This window comes from Zosterops lateralis (genome assembly GCF_965231275.1).
Source record: "Zosterops lateralis genome assembly, chromosome: Z".
Lineage (NCBI taxonomy): Eukaryota > Metazoa > Chordata > Aves > Passeriformes > Zosteropidae > Zosterops > Zosterops lateralis.
In genome coordinates, this window is record NC_139800.1 from 18,421,326 (window position 1) to 18,446,717 (window position 25,392).

The following is a 25,392-nucleotide window of genomic DNA, read 5'->3' on the forward strand; positions in this document are numbered from 1 at the left end:
ATCTAATCCTGTGTCTCTGTCTTTCCAGTGAAGATGATGAGATGCACGTTTTAGAAGTACTTTATTTGTGTGGTACCCAGATATGTTACTAAATGATACTGCAAACAAATAATGAATTCCTATATTTTGTTTCAGGTTTCCTTAAAATTTTTTTTAAGCTGCATTTCATTTTATGCTTAAATGTGCATGGTTTTCTTGGACAGACTTTTACAATTTAAGCAATAACTAAAGCTAAATTGTTTAATGGCAGGTCTATTTTTAAACTGATTTAACTGTCAGCGCTTTCAAAATAAAAACCTTTTTATATTTTTGAAAATGCAGATATTTACCAAAGAGGTAGAAAACTGTATAGTAAAGACAAGAAAAAGAAGAGTACTTACGGTCTGTTAGACTAGCAATCCCTGCAAGAGTAGTGATGGGAACATGAGGCATATCCCCATTCATCCTGAAGTTCTGGGAGAGTAGTGCCTACACAGATATTTCAGTTCAGGTGCCAGCTATCATTACTTCCCATCTCCCAAGCACTAAATACAAAACAAAGAGAACAAAAGCAAATAAAATCTCTTAGTTGACTTTTTAAAAGTTTTGCATTCATTAACACAAATGAAACGGACTATACTACCTTTAGCTGCATTCTAAGTAAATTTTTTAAAGAGTGGGTAGAACAGTGTAGATTTTAAGTAACAGATGGTATTAGATAAATAAAAAGCAAGCCTCCTTCTAGTCTCAGAAACAACCCATCCATCAAAAAAAAGATACAAGATAAGGCAATTTAAAAAAAGTTTAGTGAGGTTATACAATACCAAGGCAGAAACTGCTAACAAAACCTCTGTTAGTTCATGCTGAAGTGTGACAGCACTTAATGCATAACCAGTTTAAGTATTTAGCTGTTACATTCACTTTCCTGTTATGCAGAAGGAGGCATTTTCATAAAGAGACTAGCAAAACTAAAAGGAGTTATCTACAGATTTCAAAAATAAAGGCGCTGTTAAACATATTGACAAATATAAAATCTAAGTACATTATAAAAGTAGTAGCTATTTCAAAATTGATTTGACAATATCTCTTCAATATATAACTCTGTCTGGTCAAACTACTAACAGAAATTCCAATTACTCGTCCTGGGGAAGAAACAAAGTTTTGCCACCACTGAACTAGCTCCTTTATTTCCTGTAAAACAGCACGCTTAATATTCAATTACAGAAAAAGGAATTAGTTCACTTGGATTTCACTAATTATAAAGATCTCAAATTTAAGGAAGTCCACACTGCTAAAACACCACCAAAAAACTGCAGTTCCAATGATCAAAAATTTACAAACATCACACATTACAATCCCCTGGTATATAGGGGATGAAACTGACATGAAATTGACATGATTTTTTTCTAAAGATATTAAAGGAATTCGATATGCCGTTACCTGTTGTAGACAGGCACCTGTCTTGACAATTTGGGAAACAGTAAAGAGTCCTTACACAAGCATTTTTCTTATCTACTGAAATGCTGAAATCATGATTTACTTATACTGAAGTTAAAGCCTACATTTTTGAGAATTACATACAAAATATATACAAATCATAAGATCCTTGTAATTTTTAAGAATTACATATAAAACACATACAAATCAAGAGATCTTTATGATTTCCTTAATAGCATTTCTTAGTAACATTCTTTCTCATGCCACACCAACATGGCAACATATAGAGCAATATATAGAGCATCGCTGCTTATAAGTACATATGGACTCCAAGACAAGAAAAACACATGTTGTAAGTCTTTTCGTGGTCAAAGTTTTCACCAGTCAGTTAAATTACCTTTTCAAAGTTTTGGTATCTGCACGTTCTTTGAAAAAAATACTAACACTGAAGTTAAACAGAACTGACAGTGAGCTGACTTCCTTTGCTGCACCTGCCACAGTCTCATTCTGACCTAAATTACTTTTTTAAAATTAAAAATACAGTACATTGCAGATACAGAAATCTAGTAAGTAAGGAAAATTCTACAGACTCTCTACAGATACTCTGTGTGGATTGGTGTGTTTGGGGTTTTTTTTAATCCAGAAGAAAATTTCCCTCAGAGCAGTTTCAAGTACTACTCGATACCTAAAGGCTTTTACCCTGAATGAATACAAATATATACAGAATTTCAGTGATTTCCTAGTTCCGCAAATAAGCAATTCTTAAAAAGAAATTTGAAAAAAAATTAAAGAAAATACTCCAGAAGAGTCCCATATGAGTCTGCAGCAACAAGCCCACAGGAGATCACACTTCTAAAATATAAGTTTTCACTCAAAGTCTAGAAACTAAACAACACCTTTCACACATAAATTGTATTTACTATAAAAATGTCATGTCTAATTGACTTCTCCTGACTGAAACTGCATCAAAGGAAAGGCCACGTCACTAACCAGCATTATCAGAAATTTTTATGTAGCACAGAAACAATGAAATATAAGAAAAAAAGAAGTCTATTCACTTTCACTTCCTCATCACGTGAGAAAGCTGTTAACGCAGAAGTTGTCACTTCTAATTCCAGTTCATTCCTAATTCAAGTATTACTGCCACAATAAAGGAAATTATACAGACATTTTATGGGAAAAAATCCTCCAAAATCAGACACTTAAAATTAGAACTTTCTCCACAGATATATGATAAGAAACCTAAACCTAGCAAGGTGCAGACCACAGAGTGGAGCAAGTGCAGTGAGCAGAGGAAAAGTAAACTTTCTTTGTAAGAGAAGAGTAAAAGGGGTTGGTTTGTTTAACTAACAAAACAAAGGTCAAGAGGGGATGTAGTTGCTCTCTCTAAGGCAGTCAAAGAAGGTTTCAAAGGAAGAAAGCCACAGAGCAACGCTAACACAACAATAAATGGGCACATAAATGCAAGCGAGAAGAAAACCAGGACAGAGTTTTTCACCATCAGAGCTGCCGATTTCTTGAACAGAGACAAGCAACACCACTCCTCCAAAGATGGATTGTACAGATGTTACAGAAGGCACAGTATGTGGTTGTCTGCATCAGCTGGGCACTAAGCATGACAATTCAAGAAGTCTATCTCTGACATTATGAAGTTTTTGTAAGCATGATGAAATGAATTAGCACATGAGAGTAAATAAGAAAGAAAGACTGATGGGATTAAGTGATGAGATTAGTTTACAAAACAAACACAATATGAAGAAACCACATAGTTACATCTGGGTCCAAACACTACATCTGTTATGTTGAGGGCAAAATTGTTATAAAATTGGCAAACAAGGTGGGATTTAACTCCAGAAGCAGAGACTGAGATCCAGTGAAACTACAACTCAAATTTGAGGCTACTAAGAACATCAATAAGCTCACTCATTTAAAGGTTTTAAAATCTCAAGCAGTTAGGGAAATAAAGACTGACAGCTCAAGACAGTATAGGTTGTTCCACACAAAACATCAATAGAGCATGTAACAATAGCTTGACTGTCAGACAAGTTTTGTTGGGGTTTTCTCTCCTACCTCCATTCCCCAAATGTCAGAAGAGTTAAAAGTACTACTGTAGCAGCTCACTATTAGTCAAGACGGAAAATAATTTTAAATTTTTAAAAAATTTCCATTGCCAGGCTTGTTCAGTAATTGTTAACAATAGTGTAACATTTTTAGCCCTTAACTGAAAAACAATGAAACTGCTACCAAAGAACTGAAATCAAAGATCTGGAGTGGAAGGCTTTTAACCAATGCATTAGATTGTAGTGTAGCAGTTCAGACAGAGTATAAGAAATCCAGTATATATAAATTTATGAAGTCTTGTATATTCAGTATATAGGTATTTATGTTTTTGATATTTTAAGAAAGAACGGATACCACAAAAGACATTTTAGGGAGGAAGGAACTGCAATGTACAAAGGAAGCAACACAAAGAACCCCTCAGTGAAAGGAAAACAGTGAAATGGCAGCGTATCTAAAGAATAATGTGTTAAAAAGTTATCATCACAATATACACTAATATAGAAAAGCCAAGGCAACATAGTGAGGAAAGTAATATTAAAAAACTTTAGGCTATGATGATTAATAAGTACAAATATAAAATGTTAATTTGCAAGTTATCCTTTTCTCTTTTTTAAAAAATTACCTATATTGCCCTTTACTCCAAAAGGACAAAATTAAGGGAGGAAGAGAGGTTGAAAGTAAGTTTAGAACATTTTAAGTACAGACATCGACATCCAGAAAAGGAAACTACAAGCATAAAAGGAAAAAAATAGTAATAATCCAAGCAAACAAAACAAAAAAATTTATCCTGTAAAAATAAAAGAAGAAATAGAAACAAATTGAAATTGTATTTTTTTCAGATATTGCAGCATTTAACTATCAATTAAATTATGAGAGGACTCTGACCACTGGTTATCATATAAAGGTACAAGCTCTGGATTTATGAAACATTCCTCTTGGCTGAGAAACTGTCTTGCCTCTAAGAAAAACACCAGCTCTTCCCCAACTTTGCCAAGTGTATGCATGAGAAGAATAAAAAGCAAAGCAAAAGGAAAAATCTGTTTATGTAGTAATACAACAAGACTCATCAGCAAAGCACAGATAAGTAACTTTAGAATTGGGCAGTTTCCTACGTACATTTAAATGCTTCGCTTCTCATTTTCCAGGGTATTCTTTAACTTAGTATATATTTGGATTTAAAATCAATGTGTTATGTACATTATATATGCATAATGTATTATATATAAGTGACCTGATATTTTCCAAGAAGTAAAAAACTGGATTAAAATTTAATTTTAAAGAAAAGCTATATTAGATATCTATGCTTTTTTAAAAAAAAATTCTATTAAGCAGAATAGTTCAAATAGTCTTGTTTTATTTCCTTAGATTATGAAATTTTTATTTAGCATGAAAGTATCTTAAAAATCAGTTTCAGTTTCCTATATGTTGAGTAATATCATATAGATATAACCACAGCACCATAATTTTGATTTCTTCAGCTGCATAAGTAAATTAAATCTATATAACTATGTATTACCTAATTCTTAAGTTAGATGAAGAGTGGACATTTCTTTTAAATCAGCAAACCTGCAATCACAAATTTACGAATCTTTGTCTCATGGTCAGTTTTAAACTTCTACATTTTGCAATAAACCACTTTTCTTGCTCATTACTACATGAATCTCTACTATCTATCAGTCCATAAACTAGTTTTTAAAAAACTGCTTAAAGAATGTGAATCACAAAGAGAATAAACTAATATCCCTTAGTTCTCATTCAGGTAAGACACTGTGACTAAGGTACATCATACAGATTTATCCACAAGAGGGCAGATTTCTGGTTTCTGTTCCAGAGCTGTAGTTTTATACAACCACAGTAAGTTTCCAGAACTAAATGCTTTCAAAAATACTTCAAAAACCATAATAAAGAAGGAGATACAGTTGACAAAACATAATCTAATACTTAAGTATCTGGGAAGGGGCAAGCATACACATTTGCAATATAAAGCATTTAAAGCTAATTCAATCTCAGAAAAAGTCAGTATTAGAAATTAAGAGTGAATATTAATTAATCAGCTGCCCAATGCAGCTGTCTAAGGTTAAAACAGTAACACAAGAAAACATGAAGCTACTGTATAGTTATTTAAGTTGACAGCCAAAGAGGTGGCTGCAGCATGTGGGTGGAGGTAAAGGAAAAGGGGAAAGCAAGGGGAAAGAGAGTGTGTGTGCATGTGTGTGTGTACTAGGGAATCTGTGCTTCATCCATAAAGTGATCAAGCAGCAGAAACAGTGATGCTGATAAAACAAGTGAAAACCGGAAAAGTTTGAGATAAGGACTACCTAGCACAACTTCTAAACCAGTAATGTGTTTTCCTACAGTAGGTGCTCAAATCATCACAAACTACAATCATTGTAAGAAAAAAAACTTTAGTGAAAAGTACTATACTGTTCGATTGTAAGTTGTTTATCAGTATAAAGCAATCTTCAGGGGGAAAAAAAATTAAAGTAGCCAGCTTCGTAATCTGTAACTACTACCACATTCCTTTGGTCTCTGCTGCTCTAATTTGATAAACAGTGACACTTAGGTCTCTCCTGCCCATGTGATACCAGTGCAGTGACACCACAGTACACAAAAAGAGAAATCCCAGTACAAGCAGTGGAAGCTTGAGAATGAGAGACAGACAGAACGAGATTGGTCTGTGGATTCAGCAAAAGACACCCCCTAAAGCAGGAGCACATATAATTCTACTAGGGTAAGCATCAGTCGTGCTCTGCACCTGTAATAACCCTTCCTGGGGGAAGAGAGAGAGAGAGCTGATACAATCAGACCAGGCCATTTGCAGAGAACAGATGCCTGTAGGTAATATGCAGCCTCCCTGATCTGTGGGACAGCGGGACTGAGTGCATCCACAGCAAGTTTGCCGATGACTCTGAGCTGTGCGATGCAGCGCCGCACTGGAGGGAATGGGTGTCATCCAGAAGGACTTGGGCAGGCTTGAGAAGTGGGACTGCGCAAACCTTGTAAAGTGGAGCAGTCATGATACTAACCATCACTGAGAAACAAACATAAAGGGAAAACACCCTAGTTCAACCTACAACATACTTCAGTAGCTCATACATTTATTTCTCATCTGTGGTATGTATTCTACATGTGATTTTTACTCCAACAAAGAAAGTAAAGTTCTCTGGAGTGAGCATAGCCCTTGTGCTTGCTGAGGCAATATGCAGTGGCTGATATTAGATACAGTTCATTTTATTGGAAGAAAATAGCTAAGGGATATATAGAAGAGAAAAAATAATCAAAGAGTTCATTTAAGTCAGCTCTTTCAATTGGGTTGCAATACCCATCTTTGTTAATAAAATAGTTGTGACAGGTATCAGGAAGGAAGTAGCAGCTTGGTTTTTTCCAACTTTCTGGAATGTCTCAAGTTAGCTGTTAGCAATGCTGCCCTTTCCTAAACACAGTTGTGTACTTTTACTTGTATTTTAAAGACTATTTGATTTTTTATTAGGCTGGAACTTAACCAGACTCAAAGCCTAGTGATTAAACACTGAACCAAAACCTACTTAATACAGTAGTCTCTTCCAATTTTTAATCTTGCATTTCTGCATTTGAGCTCTCTCAGATGCTTCCAAACAAAACTGGTATGAAATTAACCTCTTGAGGTAGCAGCTGATTTTAAACAAATCTTCAAGATACACAATTTTTGCCTCTTTTTCACTTTGAAAATTAATTAAAGCCCCTCCAAACTTCTTACATATACATGAAGAAAACAGATGCACCAGTATACCATTTCTTTAGCAATCTACAATAAATACCAATGAAAATTCTATATAAAAAGATTTAGTGAGCTTCCTTTCAAAAACACATCACTGCCTCTTCATACTGAAATTAATATTGACCAGTGACATGTTATTCCGTTTGTCCTAATATTCATCTTGTTGCCTGTTTTTTAACTTCTCCCACATACAAGAGAGATGCTGCATAGCACTGTGGGGAGTTAAGATGCTTCTCTTCTGAATTGCTGTATTACTTCCCCTCATCCTCTCAACACAATGAAGCAACTCCTCCATGCAAAGACTCTCAACTAGCCCTCTGTAACATATCCAGTTTCCCTTTTTCATATCAAATCCACTCCCACACATCTCAGCTGCTGGATGAAGAGACCACATGCTGCAGCCTCTTTCTCAATGGGAACACAAGAATCTCCTCTATTCAACACCCAGTTTTCACAAATAAAGTGTTTTGAGGCTTCTGGTCCTTGTAAATGATAACTGAAATTTGTTGAAGCTTTCCAAAATTATTAGGCTGAGGGACTTACAGATAAAGAGGTGACTAATGATCAATAGGTAGAAAATTATTAAATTAATCAGTGTTTTTAGTGACTGTGTGCAGAAACACAAAGAGATTTAGTTATACTGTCCTACTGTACCCATTTGCACGATTACGGCAATGTAATTATTTTTGTAATTTATAGCATTCACTACTGCAAATTTCTTCTGTTTGTTTCAATTTACAAGAGGTATCATATATTGTTGATGCAGCGTACAGGCAGATAGACTCTCTAAAGAAAAGTATGCTAACATTTAAAGAGACAAACCCCCCTAAATAATCAATGGAATTTAACATTTAAATTGAGATTACTAATCTTGCAAAAACATATTGCTTCGAAAGGTTGAACACAAGAGCAAAGGTAACTTGCAAAAGAACCCAACAGCAATGTTAGTGTCTAATAAATATAGTAACTGTATAGAGGCTTCAAGAGAATAAATTTTTCATATGTTTGATAGCTGATTTTAGCTAACGTTTGTGTTCTAAAATTGAGAATTACATAAGCCTTTTGAAATACATACCATCCAACCTAGCAATGCTAAAACTGTAGAGCTCTATGACTTTATGACTACAACTAGTGTCAGGATTCCCTGATGTTTTCCTTATCTTCCTATTTTGTTACAATCTCTTATTATAAACAAGTTACAAATAAGCCTGTAAAACAGTATCACTAGTCAGCCAACATAGTCCTTTTGCCCAATTCCACACACACTCTGGTCAGCTAAACTTCTAAAGCACAATGAGCTCAAAAACACAGCACAGAAAACAAACAGAGAATAGAGCTGGGGAAAAAAATCAAACACATTAAAAAAGTTATTAATATACCCTGAAGTATACTGCAGGCAAAGCCAGATGTATTGTGTTGGAATAACTGTTTATGAACTAAGCTCAAATGAAGACCACCTTACCATGAGCAATTTGGGCTAGACAGTAACAATCTGGAATCTCTCAATAGCTAGGAAAAATATTTTGGCATTTGGTTTTGGTGTTTGGTCCTCATAGGTCTGGGGATGGGTTCACAGGGCTATCTATGAAAGTGCCTTACATAATTCTGAAGTGTTGCTGCTGCTAGTTCTCTTACAGCTGCAAAGAAAACACAACAGAAGATTCTTAAGCTCACAAACTGTACTGAAAGCAGGGATAAATTTCCAAAAAAAAAAAAAAAAAATTCCTCCAAAGTGGTGTCTCTTTCACCTTACTGACCATCTTCCACATCTTACTAGCAGATAGCCTGCAGATGTTACAAATCTAAATGAAAACTACACAGGAATTGCACCAAGAGCTTGGCAAAGCTGCTCACAGCCTAAGGCAAGCTCACAGCTTCCATCAAGGTTAAGCTTTGCAACTTCCAAAGCTTTCAAACTTACCACTGTCAGAGCATAAACAAACATTCAATCAAGAACAATTAGGTGGAATTATGTTGGTCATGAACAAAAAAATCTTGGGGATTTTTAATATGTTAAACATTCTTAGTTCACCTTCACTGGGTACTGCGGCAATACAAAGAAACACAGAATAGCTGTCAACAGTGAAGACACACTTGTAGAAGTCATAATTTAGAGCAAAACAAAAGGTAATTATTTATGTGGATACGAATGCCATGACTCAGTTAGTATAAAACAAGTACAGTGAAGCACATTACTTTGAAGAAAATCTCCTTTTCATAGAAATTCCCTGAAACATGCATCGGATTTTTTTTCTTTAACAAACTTAACTAACTGAAACCAGCTTGGAAATCTTCTTCATACTTGAGTAGAGCTCACTCAGTACAAATTAATTTGACAGTAAAATAAAACCAACTGAATTTAAGCTACTAATTCTGAAAGGGAATATGAACTCAAATGTTTAATGTAGCTCAACTAAACCACTTTAAATTAATTCCTCCTGTTAATTTACATTAAAAATCTTAAGTATTGTCATGTAGACAAGGATTGAGCAATGCCTAAGTATTTGAACAAAGTAATATATTTTGAAATAGTTCAGCTGAACACAAATAATATACCTATAAACTAGCTTCACATTTCCAAGAAACAAGAACAATTTTAAGTTACGCATTGTAAATTTCCTATCAGAACTTCTGGTACAAACTTATCAATCACAATAAAAGTGTACAGAACACAGAAAACAGAACATTAGCTATGAAATTTCAATATTTAACTATTGTCAATCTAGTAGATTTTACTTTCATGTTAAAGAGCAGAGCAGATCATAAACTGCAGAGCACGACACAAAGAGCTGAGAATTGAGGAAAGGTGCAGAAAATTTAACTTCATTTGCAGACTTCTTTGAAAAACACGGACCATGGGTTGGCTGTCATGGCTACCACCTCATTTCACAATTCCACAAAGTACAAGGCTGGAAGAGACAAGCCAAAAAGAGCCTTCTGAACAGTCCATGAAACTAATGTGATTACCAACCAAACAAGTTATCTTTTGCTGACCTTTTTCCCACATCCAAAATAGATGTTTTTAAATGTAATGTCTTTGTATTCCAGTGTGGTTTTGATCTGTTCCTTTAGGTCTATGTTTCATCAGCTGTTTTACACAATTCCCAAGGATGAGGCTAAGTCACAGAGTTAGAAAGCATAAATCAGTTGCTCAGACAGGTGGATGTGCAGACATGGCAGTGCACGTACAGAGACCAGGGAGGCAGATGGAAAAATAAGTTGAGATGAATCTAAAGAGTACCTCCAACTGAGATTCCCGTCCTGTTATGGAATTTGGCTTCTGCTGATGTGGAGAACAGCACCAAGTCAAATAACTAAAAAGGAAGACAGATACACTTCCCAAAATACTTATGAACACTCGAAAACAGCATCTAGCTGACTGAAGGCACAATACACAAGCTTACAATTCCCTGACCCATCTTTCTCCTGCTCCAAATGCTTATCATTTATCTGCGTCCACAATTAATCCCATTACTGCATAAAAAATGGTCTGCCCATGCAGGTATTTCTCCAAAGCTCTACTTTTCAGTATGCAACACAAAGAGCATGCAAAGCGCAGAAAAAAAGTCACTTTAAATTTCACAGGACTGCAAACTGCCATCACCTCTGCTGCTGAACAATGCCTTTCCGTACCAAAGAGGTAAACAGTTCATGACAACAAAGACACTGAACACACATTTGTTTTCCTTTCTCTGTTCCCCCACTCCTCACCCTTTGAAGGAGAAGGAAGGAATAAAGAACAACTACTCTGTTTATGCATCCAGGAAGAGTTATCTCACCACATTTTTCCCCCAAAAAACAAAGAACACTGAAGGAATTGGCTTCTGGAGGACATCTTACCCAATCTCCCACTCAAGCAGGGACACCTTGATGTCCAGATAATTGGAGAGGGGTGGCAGGAAGATAAACCCTCCCAATTTTTTAAAAAATGGACTCAAAATGATTTATTTTCAACTTCATTTTCTTTGGCTGTAATCTTTATTAAAGCTGACACAGAAGTACCTGATTTGCTCTATAACAAAATAAATCCAAAGACAATTTAACCATTCAGACAACATATTTTATTAGACTTAGGAAACAAAGTATTTCCCAAAATCTAGGGTGCCATGTTCACAAAGTCAAAGTGCAAACAATCCCTAGAGCAACATTATATTAGCAAAATTAATATTTTCAACGACTGCAGAACACTCTATTTTTGAACTTCTACTCTAGTAGTAATTTTCTCGTTTTCATTTTAAGAGTAAGCATCGAGTTTTAGATTATAACGGCCCTAAGAAAAGTAACATCTCTCCTCTTAACAGTGACAGCAACAAAGCAAAAGTTTCTCCTGAAGTTCACATTAGCCTCTATCTTTAGATAAGTAAGTTATAATTAACCACATAACCATACACCAAGAGTGTATACAGTTAGAAGGGGTCACCACAAGCTAAAAGGGCATCAGTAATTGAGAAATTGTAACAAATTATATAAAGAATTAAGTCTACACTAAAGTTTATTTCCAGAGCTATTTCATATTGTAGTTTTTACTTTTGGCTTTTAATTCTATTCCTGCATTACTCTGATGGAATGCAGAGAGTAAGTTACTTGTTTGAAGACAGCTAGCACATACAGTAAATAGTCATATTTTTGAAAAAAAATCCCTTTTACTGTAAATAAGAATAGCAAATAAAAACCCAAACCAAACACAAACCACCAGAGGCTTTTTAAAAGCATCTTGCAAAAAGAAATTAGTATCTCAACATCTCCAGTTGGAAGGGGTTTTTAAACAAATCAGAAATAGCTATAATGACAGAGACATTTTTTCCTACATGATTAGTGGATGCAATGAAGTATTTTCTATTCTTTTCAATTCACAGATTTATGCAACTGTAGAAGACTCAACTTTCAGCTTTAAGTGCTTTTCAATATAAACTTAGTCTTGCTTTGACAAATATGAAGAACTTTGGTTAAACAAGCTTTCCACAACCAGATGAAGAAGCTGAAATACATCCAAGTATCTAACTTTTCTATTTGCATAATCAGAGTGTAGCTGTAGTTTAGACTTGTCCTTTTGCAGTAACCTTTCTCTTAAATCACCAAATACAATGTCTTTCAACTGCTGAATTAACCACTATTCATACTTATCATACAGATTCACAAACAAAATGTTTGCTTCTCAAGCCTAGAAGGAACAAAATATTTTGGAAAATTGCTCAATTCTTCCTAAGAAACTTTTACAGCTGATCTGACCCACCTGAAACTTCCTTTGCAGGTTTCAAAGGAACAGCCTTTGCAACTGTGACAGAAAATACGTGGCTGACACAACAACCATCTCCCTCAATTTAATGCAGTCTTCCAGAATGACTTTGCAAGCCAGTACCATCTCCCAAGAGAATTACTGCTAATTAGCACACAAAATTTGACAGTATATTACCCAGAGTTTGAATGAATGATGCTGAAAATAACACTCCAGGTTAATACAAAAAAACCCGTGAAAAAATCAACCAAACAATCAACCCACCCTTAAGGTATTGGTTCTTAGACCCTCAGTTCTTGGAAAAATGGAAGTTCTTCAGAACCACTCCTCAGCAGAAATTTTACAGCTAGATGTAAAAAGGACTAGATATGCCACAGTTCTTGAGCTGATTGCAAGTTCTAAACTCAGAAGGCAATTTTGGTATCTAGCCTTCATAAACCATCTCTAATAAAAATGCTATTCCAATGTCTGGAATTTTACATGAGACAAGCGATCTTGGAAAGATGTAAGCAGTCGGTCACTCCCACAAAATTTCCAGTAAGTTTGTTTAACCTTTTGAAGTAAATTTACTTAGAAAGAACTTATGCATTGCTAATTAACACATAATGAAAAAGAAGGGTTTCTAATATTAAAGGAAAGTTGAGTAACATATACCACAAAGTGTGAATATAATCTATGACAGACATAAATAAATCCTACCTGGAAAAAAAATTGAGATAGTCATTTGAAGAAGCTGGAAAGATTCACACTACATATCTCTAAAGTGATAATTCTCTCTGTAGAAATTTAGAGCATAGTTCTTTTTGGAAAAGATTTAGGAGACCCAGACTACATTTTTTTCCTAATTATGAAAGACAAGGCCTACTTAATCAGTAAGTACAAAAATTGGAGAGTATAGCTAGGAACTTATAAAGCAGAGTTTTTATCAGCTTTTTTTAATACCAATAAAGTATAACCTGAGAGGGGGGCCCAGCTCATGAGGCTCAACAAGGGCAAGTGAAAGTCCTCACATGTGTTGGGGCAATCCCACGCACACACACAGAGGAACAACCTGTGGTGTTGGTGGATGAAAAGCTGGACATGAGCAGCCAATGTAAGCTCTGAACCCAGAAAGCCAAACATATCCTGGGCTGCCTTCAGAGCAGTGTGGGCTGCAGGGGAAGGAGGTCCATCTGGAGGACTGCATCCAGCCCTGGGGTCCCCAGTCTACGAAGGACATGGACCAGCCAGAGCAAGCCCAGAGGAGGCCTCCAAGAGGCTCAGAGGGCTGGAGCACCTCTGCCATGAAGACAGGGTTGAGAGAGTTGGGGCTGTCCAGCCTGGAGAAGAGAAGGCTCTAGAGAGACTATAGCACCTTCTAGTATCCTAAGGGAGCCCACAGGAAAGCTGGAGAGGGGACTCTGTTACTTGGACATGCAGGACAAGGGAGAATACCCTTGAACGGATGTCAGGAAGAAAATTCCTTGCTGTGAGGGTGGTAAGGAAATGGAACAGGTTACTCAGAGAAGCTCTGGCTGTCCTTTCCCTGGAGGTGTTCAAGACCAGGTTGGATGGGTCTCTGAGTAACCTGGTCAAGTGGAAGGTGTCCCTGCCCAGAGTATGGGAGTTTGAACAAGATTCCTAAGGTCCCTTTTAACCCAAACCATTCTATGATGACAAAACCCAAGGTAAATTTCCAGAGTTCAATAGCAATGCTGTTTTCTTCAGCACTGTTCATGACATTTAGCAACTTTGAGTTATCAGTACCATATTTTATAACTATATGTTTTCCTATTAGAATTAACACATCCTCTATTACAATAAAATCAGGCATGAATCTAAATCAAATTTCTGATCATCGTATTTATTCTGTAGAAGGAAATAGCAATGCACACTGCATATGTAAGACCTGTAAAACTTTTTTTTTTTGATTCAAAGCACTGTTTACCCTCTATGGCAGAAAGCTGTCATCACAACTTCTACCAACACACCTCTCTGAAGCTGCCCTGTAACTTAGTGAATACTTAATGACTTTCCAAGGAAAACAAGAGGAATGAAAAACATATTTTAATCAGTAAAATTAACACACATGAAAGGACATGTATTTTACAAGTCACCACATCACATAAGATTTCCTATATAAGCTATTGCAAAAGCCTTAAAAGCAAAAAGGTGATAATGTACCTAGACAATAAATTGCTGCTTCTGAAATAAATGTAGGACAACAAATCCCAGTTTAAATGCTGCTTCAGAATATTACTGTACAGAGAAAGCCTTTTACCTCTTCATCAAAAATTGTTCTATGCTGGAAGGAAGAGAATGTCTAAAACTCTGGGCATCTATGCTTGTAAGTACATGACAGTGATTTATTTTATTTGTTTAGTTTTCTAATTCAGTCTATTTAGAAGCAAGGTTGAAAAACTTTTGTTTGCAGAAGCATGAATATGATTTTCATACATTTTTAACATGCATCATAGAAATGTTGAATTTATTGTTAATGTCCTGTAGTGGACCACAGCCCCACAGCATCATGTCTCTCCACAGCAAACCCTATCTATGGTACAGCAGTGTTCCCCACAGCTTTTTGCATTACGTAGTCCTGCCAGACTGCTATCATCACGCACAATCCTTTCTCTACACCTCCTGGATATTTGGAAAAGTGTTACTTTATGCAGCACAAAAATCAATTTCATGCTTGAAGTTTATGATGTCTCAACAGAGGTGAAGGAGAGAGGGACATGTTTTAAGTTACTTTTAAAATGTTTAGCTGTACAATGGCAGAGTATTTTGGTTTGACAGCCAACGAAAAATATCTTTTAGTCATTATTTGTCCAAGGTTAGGGTGACATGGGGCTGGAGGGGGCTACCCAGGTCAAGTTTAGCTCCTGAAATGGCCAGAATGATACAATGGATGTCTGCTTCCACAGAAGCCACATAAGACTCAGTCCATGTACCATTTCAATTTGTAACATAATTTCATCTGATAGCATTACCATACTGATAGTAATATCTTCTAATTTTTCCTTTCCCCCTACCCCTTTTGTCTCTAGGGAAAAGCGGGTATCATTCATAGGAATTCACGAGGAAGACATCTCCTGCTAAACTTCTGACTCTTAAGACTGGTAAGATGCATTATTATCATGTGGTGACTGTTCTGTATTTTTTCCCATTTATTATCTTTTTTCCATTTGTTATGGAACAAGCATTTTGCAATTCACAGCTGCATTTCACTTTTTATCTAAGTAGACACTCTCTCTGTATATACTAAATTTCCCCTCATGATTATAATTGTTTATTTTGGCCTTTTTCTTTTTTGGTTTGTAAAATTAGGTATCCTAATGGAAAGCAGTACTTCAGACAGGGAGATGATATTAATGCACCAATAATTTACTAGGAACTTTCGTGGAGTCACTTGTTATAAATTTATATGCTTGCGGTGTTTTCTTGGTAGACATAGTAAAGGTGTTTTTTCTGGTGGATAATTTCTGTCAGTGAATATACACAGAACAAATAAAAAAATTGCTCTTAATTGAACATGTTGACCTAGGGAATTGTGCTTTTTTATAGCTGAAATTTTAAATGCAGACTGAAGCACTAAGCAGAGAAAAAGTGATTACTTTCTGGCTGCCCAATTTTTTTTAAACACTTTGTAATGAAGTATCTCTCTTCCCTGGTTTGTTCATACTAGTTAGAAATACACTGTTCTGCACTCTTCAGCAGTAGAAAAAAAGAGGGAAATTTAGTCAGATTTTAGCAGGGAAGGATAGGCTATTTAACCCCCTAATCATTAGTTTATAGAAATAACGTGGGGTGATTTTAATTTTATTATTCTTTTGTATCTATCTCAGTAAGTTGTTCTAGACACCACTTGAACTCAGTTGTATGAAATTTACATCCATTTTAGAAAAATTGTTTGTAGTCTTACCATACTTAAATACTTACAGTCAAATTGCCATAACTTTGAATCTTTGTGAGTTTAAAGTTTGCTTTCTGAGTATTGTAATGACATGTTTGTTAGTTTTTATGTTTAATGGCCATTTAAATAACTTCTTCATACCCTGGAAGTAGGAGCTGGTATAACAACTACAAGGTCAGTCACTGCCTTTTGGAAGATCTATGCAGTTTTGGCCAATATGTATCCCTTGAGAGACTGTTCTTAATAGTTTCCATTTTCCAGTTTATTCTTTGATCTTCAGTCCTTTTGAAATTGTCAGATGAAGGCCACCAAATCCTTGCCATTAATGACACTGCTTGGGGGCAGCTCCTGCATTTGTGTTAGACTTCTGTATTTGTCAAATACAAGCACAACAAAATGTGCTAGAAACTGTGAAACAGTCTTAAGTGTTCTTGTCAAGACTGTAATGTTGGTGCGAAATTTGGTCAATTGCCATATGATAGTCAATTCTTCTTTACCTGGAGATGTTTTTTTTCCCGGATATTCTGGGATTTAGCAGTGGTCCTATTATGTAAAATGTAAGTTTATTTGCCTTGGTTTTGACTGGTAAGACTGTGCTGTAGGAATCCCAGGCACCGAGGCCAGCTGGGAAGTCTGAAGCAGTGAAGACTACCCTTGGGTAAAGGAGGATCATGCTAGGGAACATTTAGGCAAACTGGACATGCACAAGTAAGTCCCTGGGACCTGGTCAGGTGCAGCCGTGAGTGCTGAGTGAGCCAGCCAATGTCAGTGTGAGACCATTCTCAGCAATCCTTGAAATGTCATGTTAGTCAGGGGAAGCAGAAGAAAATCCATGTAGGGTAAAACCTGTTTGTCTTAGGGGTAATCAACGCTGGCATATGATGGTTTGTGAAAACTCTGTCATTGGAGTTTCTGAAAAGCTGACAGGACACAGCCCTGAGCAATCTGCTGCAGCTGACAGTGCTCTGAGCAGGGGCATTGGACTAGATGGCCTCCAGAATCTTCTTCAAATATTATAGGATTATATGGGGTTTATTTAAATACATCATTCTGTTAAGACAGAAAACTGTCTTTGTGTTTAGTAATCATCACATCTAGTAAGTTCCAGGTATCTACTAAAAGATTCTTTCATAGCATTACTTCCTGGATTCAATAACTTACCCTTCAGCTGTATTTTACTGTCAGGAAACATGAAGTTTTCTTCTTGTACCACTAAACTAAACAAATACAGCTGGAATAAATTAAATCTCTATCATGTATTTACAAGCATAGAAGTTCAGAGTTTTAGACATTCTCTTTCTTCCAGTATAGAACAATTTTTGATGAAGAGATAAAAGGCTTTACCCATACAGTAACATTCCAAACCAGCATTTTAACTGGCATAGGTAGCCCACTGTACCTGTGTACTGACTATTGAAGAACTCAAGCTCATACTACCATCTTGGGTGTTACACATTATTCAGAACTGAAAGGTAACTTTACAGGAAGAAGAAATTTAAATAACATAGTTGCATTTCCTTTGTAGTGAAGAGAAAGTGCTATGACTCTTCCCACTTGGGCAATTCACTCAGCATTACCTACATAGCAGTTTACATGCCTTAGCCTAAAAAAGGTGAGGTACTTTATTTAAATTGCAAATAAAGTCTTGTATCTTCTGAAGATTTGAGAGAAAAAAAATCTTAAGCTAAAACTAAAAGTCTGAACCGTTAGAGTAGGTAATATTTTAAACAGTCAAAATAACAGCAAAGCAGAAATAGAGTGTGAACAGCATCTGGAAAAAGAACCGCTTTACAACTAAATGACTGGTTTTTAGGAAAGTCATGAAAGACACAGCTCCAAATACTGCCAAGAGATGATTTTACAGCTTCTAAACCTGCATGTAAGGAAGAGCCTCAAAGTGCCTTGTACTCACTACCATAGATGACAGGGGGTTTTCAGTACTAATTTCAGAAATGGTAAAAGGTACAAGGAGATAGAGATGGAAGACTTATTTCACTTCAGAGGTTAATAATAGGAGGAAAATAGCATGATTTCATGTTATTCTCACAAGTGTTGGAATCCCTTGTCAATTAAAACTGCATGAGAATCATCTCCAAGTGTAGACTATGAAAAATCATGCATGGTCAAAACTATCTTCACATGAACTTTTTTCTGATCAAGTACAGAGGGAAACCAATGAACTTCTTTCCAGAAGTCCCTACCATGACAGCACAAAAACATGCATAGGTCCATGTGACCCAATTAAAAGCGTCTCTACACAGGTACAAGTATAATACCCTCTACACACATACAGTGTGATACCCTCCTCACACCTGAAGAGCACATCACAGCCCTTCAAAACATCAGCACGAGACTGAGGGGAAGTACTCCCACATACCTTCTACAGCGCTGATTCAGAAAGCTTGCAAATGGCAAATGATTTTTTAAAGTAAGATTCAATGCAAGGAGACAAGCAAAAAACTTGCAATACATACTATCCAGGAAAAAAAATGGCTCTCTAAAGAAGAGTCTAAGGTGTCTAAATGCACATGGGAATGCCTCACAATTTCCTTGCTTATCAAATTAAAATACCACAATTACTGTCCATAATACAGGGACAATCAAGCTCAGTATGCTTTCTTTGCCCTACACACGGAAGCAACAATGTAAACTTCATCAAGACAGTGAAGGCACATATAGAAAACCACACAGTGAGCAGAACTCTCTACAAATGCTTGCCATAAACATGAAAGAATAAATGTCCAAAGCTAGAAGGAAAGCTAAACTACTATTTTCATTTACAATGTCCCTATTTATTCCATCTAAAACAGAGACTTTGACTAATCTGAGTATATATTTGGTTGGTGAACTATTTCAGTTTCTCAGATATTTTAGAAAATCATATCAGTACTTGACCAAAAAAAAAAAAAAAAAGTAACTGAAAAATAAACTCTAGCATGTTTTCCCACAGTAAGCTGTAATTTGATGAAAACTGATCACCAATGGTCAGAAAATAAAATTGCTCACTTTAACAGCATATTGGTTATACTGGAAAATAACAAAATCAAATATCATAAACATTGCAGAAAAAGGCAAAAACTTCTGCAATATGCTTGAGATCTCAGGATTTAGTGTACCAAAAATCAAACAAACAGAGAAAGCACTGTGAAACACAGGCAAAAATCTAATACCAGAAACATTGGTAAGAATAAAGAATGTTGTTCATGTTTGACTAATGACATTGACTCAGGTATAATAAAATGCCTTTCAAAACGAAGCATTCCTCAGAATGTATTTAATTTTACAAATTACAAATTAAGTTACAAATTAAAAATTTATTTGTCCCATGATTCATATCAGCTGTTATATATACATTTATAATTGCAGATAAATGAAACTACTCCAGTAATTCTGGCTGGACATTCCAAGCATTTTAAAGGTTCAGGTTAACATTACAGAATCATTACCATTCTCCTCCTCTTAATGCTGAAACTGAATTACTAAAAATCATGAACAGCCAGGATCTCAGTGTAAGATTTCTTCTGAGATGACAAATAGTTTATTATAGTATTTTGGTGTAACTAATATCTTGTCTTTTTAAACCTGTATGAAACAGATGATAAATACTTCCATTTTTTTCTCATCTAATTGATTTAAATTTCCCACCAAAACACCAATTGATTCAGTATCCCACTTCATGAAGAATGTCTTCTAAGAGGGAAATTGTCTCTTCTTGATTTAACAATGATCAACAAATAGTAAAGTTTCATTCTACATCTTTCACAAGTCAGTTATCTAGAGATTAACAAAATATTAAATTCTTCCATCTTCTGAAGAGATGATCCCCAGGAAGCATGTTTTATTAAAAGCCTATCCTATAAATCACAGCATTGGCTCCTTTTCTGGTTATTGGTAAAGCCATCAGATAAAGTTCAAATGGGTAAATTCAGAACCACCTTATGACAGTATTATAAAAAATAAGAAAAGTCTCTATTTATCGAGTAGTCAAGACAAGAACTATGCATTATCCTGACACCTATTTTACACACTTCCTGCTGGTTTCGGTTGGAACTCTACCTAGAAAGCTAAACAAATACTGACCCTTCAAAACTGAAGCATATGATAGTTATGTGGTTGTATAGTTTTGCTTTGGTTTTGTCAGCTTGTTTTGGGTTTGGGGGTGGTTTTTGAGTGTAGTTTTGTTTTTTGTGGTTTTTTTTTTTTTTTTTAATCTAACTACTCAATAATTCAAGATTCAGTTTTAAATGTTGGCTGCAGGGTTTCTAGATGCAAAGAATTACACTGTCAACTACTGGACTGCTGCTTTGCCTTATCTGCATGGTTACTGAAAGCCATTTCCATGTTCTTTTAGCTCTGGACACAGCTGAATATTTTACAAAATTTTAACATTGTTCAGCAGTACTCTGCACAACTTATAAGAAACTGGAGAGCTGTAACCAGCTGGTCATTGACCAGTAAGCAGTACAGACTGCTAATTTTACATTTTGCTTCATCAGATTATTGAGGACTAAACAAATAACTTTTAGGCTCCATAATACTGGTTTTCTCCTTTGCCCCTGTGAGTTCCTGCAGTCATTGCAGCAATTTCTATAGAGGTCTATCCTTCATCTCAGTCTGTGTGGACTGACTGTTGATTCCATGTAGAATGTTCCTTAAGGAATTACTTGGTTTGTTCGGGCTGGAGGAGACCTCATAGCAGTCTACAAACTTCTCACAAGGGGAAGTGGAAAGGTAGGCACTGACCTCTCTGGTGGCAGGTGGAATCATGGAAACGGCCTGAAGTGGTGTCAGGGGAGGTTTAGGTTGGATATCAGGAAAAGGTTCTTCTTCAGAGGGTGTTTGGGCACTGGAACAGCTCCCAGGGCAGTGGTCACAGCACCAGCCTGACAGAGCTCAAGAAGCGTTTGGACAGCACTCCCAGACACACAGTGCGACTCTCTGGGATGGCTGTGCAGGGCCAGTGCTGGACTCAATGACCCTTGCACTCCCTTTCAACTCAGTATATTCTATGATTCTGTGATTTCAAATTCTACGTTGCATGACAAACCGCATTTGAACCATGGATCACACTGACAATAATGACATTGATGAGGATCTATCAATGATTCTTGAAGCTTTTGGACATGAGGAAAGTCACTGTTGGAGAATCTAACAGTTTTAAATCATCTGCTCCTCCTGAAAGTCAGCTGTGGTACTTCCACACCTCAACACATCTCACAATCTTCACCTTACAAATACCTCAAAACTCATCAATCTTTGTGCTGGAAAGTATTTTCAATATTATGAAAAACTGAAGCACTTGATTTTTGCAACAAACTACACAGAATAGGAGAGAAAGGTAGGCAAGTCAAGGCAGTTTACCTTATACACTACCCTTTGCTATCAATGAAAATTAATAGAAAACTACCCTTTGCTATCAATAAAACTTCCACAGTTGTAGAGGAGAATGGAATTTTTGTTATTCTAATAACTGTTGAAAAATTTAACACAAAAAAGCCAAACAAACAAAAATATACCAATTTGGAACACTATTCATAAAAGAGTACCCAATAAAAGAGGTGGACACCTGAATAAATTAGATATTAGATTCCCATTCAAAGACAGTTACAGTCGAAAACTACCAGTAATTCCATTACTCTGAATATGGCAAAATATACTAGTCCCATAATATGATATTCAGGTTCTTGTGTCTTTATTTAGATTGTTTTTGTTAGATTGTATATTTTCACATCAGAAACTGTTTTCTCACAGTGTTTTCACAAGAAATAAGAATTTCCCTGATCATGAAGTGCAGACCATTATCATTTACATCACATAATGTGCTTCAAGCATTTAGTAACTTCATAAACATTCTGCCTTCATCATTCTTACTGGAAGGTAATTCCAGTATTTCATTCTTTTGCATTCTAGAGCTTTATATAAATTTCCAGACTGGAATTATTCACTGCCAGTTTATGTTCCCTTTTTCTTGCATCTCCGTGGCTGGTAGCTCCTCTCCTCTCCTTTTCTGATGTGAATCCTTCCAGAAAATTTAGAGCTCACTTGTATCATGCCTCTCAAGCCCCTAAAGACAGCATTGTATAACACAAACAGAATATACTCTTGACAAATTTAACAGCAGGAGTATCACTTAAAACAAACAAACAAACAAACAAAAACCCCAAAACAATAAAAAACCCCAAACAAACAAACAAAACCCCTCAAACCCAAACAAAATCAAAACCCATCCAAAACCCCCAAAACTGGTCACAGGCTCAGAAATGGAAGAAGAGACAAAAAAGGCTTGGGAATTGCTGCATGAATAGGTCAAATACTAAGAGTACCACTTGTAAACTCTCAGCTAGTTGGACATGAGCCAGCTGTAGCCCAGAAGTAATTTAAACAAATTCATTCTAATTAGTTTAAACTAAATTAGCTGCACTGTAACTTATGCTGAGAGCCCTCTGTTACAAAAATAAGATTTGCATCAAATAAATTTTCCCTACCTTCTTACCATCCCCTACACTTGATACCATCTCATTATTTTCCTAAGCCCATAAGAATCACACACCAATGCACTGCATGTCAATGCATATACTCTGATACTTGAATATTTCTACAAAGACATACCTCTTCTGATAGATTAAAAAACTTCATACGCTTTTTAATAGTCTCTTTTTGCTGGTGACTAAGTATTTTGTAATGACATTAATATACACAGATCTTATGCTTTCTCTGACATATCATGCAGAAAAGCTGTCTGTTTACAGCATAAATTCTAGTAATAAATCTTTGAATGTACCAACATTTCGCACTTGAATTTCATCCTACCTCTATTTCTGCAGCTCTCCAGGTCATCAAATGTTTCCTGACAGGTATTCCAAACCTTCCAAATGCTGACAATAGATACCAACTTTATATCCACAAGTGATAATTTATTTTTTTATACACGGCTTTTTAATAAGTCTCTATTTTATACAGCTTATGGATTAATCTTTCAAACCCTTATTTCCTTATAACTATCTTTTAATGTCTAACACTGCTTTACATTACAGTGCATTCCTTCTTGCACTAACCTATAAAATTAGATTCTTAACTGGCATATCACTTTTCAGCAGCTAAAATAAAGTATGTTCTTTAGAAAATATTAAATTATATTCTTTAACTATCACTATTAAGAAAGAACAATGAGCTGAAGATGTAACAGTAGTTTCCATCCACAGAAAAAAGGTACAGCCATAGGAACTGGAAATAAAGAATAAAAATATTAGGAAGAAACTGAGCTTCTAATTATGATTGCTTTGAGTAACACCCAGCAGGAAACACCTCTAGGTAAATTACTTTAGTACAATGATTCCCACTCTTTCTTTCACATTTAAACATAGAATTTCAAAAACTGGATATGCAATTACAGTAGATCAGATCTGGAAATTTGAAACTACATTTTAAAAACTACCTTTTAGATAAACATCCTTATCTGACTGAAATATCTAATTCCATCAAATCCATGAGAGGTACCATATAACTCATCTCAGACAAGAGTAACTTCCAAATGTTGTGCTTAAATAAAATTGGTATTCACACTTGGATTATCTTGAATACATCACCCAAGTAGAACTGAACTGGACCAGTATTTTAACAAAGCTTTCTCCTGACAACTCCTGTTGCTACCAAGTATAGATAATGATTCTAAACAGAAGTTGGCACAAAATCAGCCTATTTACTGTTAGAGGGGCATCTGGACCAACCCTTTATGCAAAGTAAGAGCAATCTCTAAGTTACGTCAGCTTTCTAAGGGCCATTCCAGCCAAAATCTGCTTTCAAGAATGGGGATTCACTGTGAATTTTTTCCCAGTTAAATCCAGTCAGCATTTCTCTTATTGCAACAGCAGCTGTTGCTTCTTTTGTTTTGCCCCTCAGAGGAGTCTGCCTTGCCTTCTACATAAATGGTCATTATTAGCCAGGTTAAAGACAGCATTTCAATCCCTCTCTTAGCTTTCTCTTCACCATGGCAACCAAACCTCAGATTCTCCTTCCAAATTTCATGCTTCAGCCCCCTAACCATCTCAGTAGCCCTCTGTCACACTTGCTCCACTTGGTCATTTTTTTTTTAGCTGTGTGTGTCATTTACATTCTGTTTTCAGACCAATTCTGTCTTCACGCCCTACAGCGTTGTAATTCATTGTTACAACTGTCATCATGGCATTTTGAGACCACCTTTTTGTCCTCTCTCTTGAACTAGCTACCATATCTACCCCAAACTGTTACAGCTGCATGATTTTGCAGTTTTTCCCGTATCTCTTACAGGCTTTGTCTCACATCACACTTCACTCCATCTTGTCCGCACTGTCAATAAGGCCAGCCTCGTCTATCATTTGCTCCTCTCATACTAATAGTCAAAGGCTTTGAATGCTTTGTTCTGTCTTCTGTATACAATGTAAATTTCCAAGATATATCACAAGTCCTTTGTGTTCTCCACCCTGATATATTTTTTGAACAATACTCTCCTTAAAAAGCATAGAACGCTTGCTGATCATCCTGAATAAGGTACAGCCCACATACACGAAGGTGCTAGGGTTAACCATGATAACTATCTATATAAACTTGTAAACGTAACTGCATTTACCTATTTTATTTACCCACAATCTGCCCCATCTTTCCTGAGACTTATTGCAACTTTTGGTTTAGAAGACAGCCACATAACTGAGGAAATGAGCTACTCTTTCACGACTTCTGAAAAACTACTTATTTCAGGTATGGATTTGCTTGTTTTCCTGATAAATTGCTGAAGGAGTTCATATTGCCAATGTTCTGGCTTAGGTCTCTTCTTCAGGCTGCTGTGCACCAGTTAAGACATGGTCATTGCTGACTTCCTGCAGCCTTGCAACTCAAATATAGCAAAAGTGCAAACAAGCTTCTGTCAATATACAGAAACATTATGCTATCATCCTTTGACAAGGGAAGTTTAGGCCTAGAAAACATGTGTTTTATACAACAGGAATATTTCAGTTTCATTTACTTTTGAATTAGTGTGGCAATTTTATAAAA

At 35.9% G+C, this 25,392-nt stretch overlaps 1 protein-coding gene across 6 annotated transcripts in view; it reads right to left on the minus strand.

Moving 5' to 3' along the window:
• The window catches only part of NIPBL (NIPBL cohesin loading factor), a 142,626-nt gene that overhangs the window by 94,112 nt on the left and 23,122 nt on the right, over positions 1 to 25,392 (minus strand). For all 6 annotated transcript variants that reach the window (XM_083883843.1, XM_083883842.1, XM_083883848.1 and 3 more), the window contains exon 2: positions 381 to 524. In XM_083883843.1, the coding sequence (XP_083739969.1) occupies positions 381 to 444 (64 nt within the window). In that variant the 5' untranslated portion in view covers positions 445 to 524. The remainder of the gene's footprint in view (positions 1 to 380; positions 525 to 25,392) is intronic.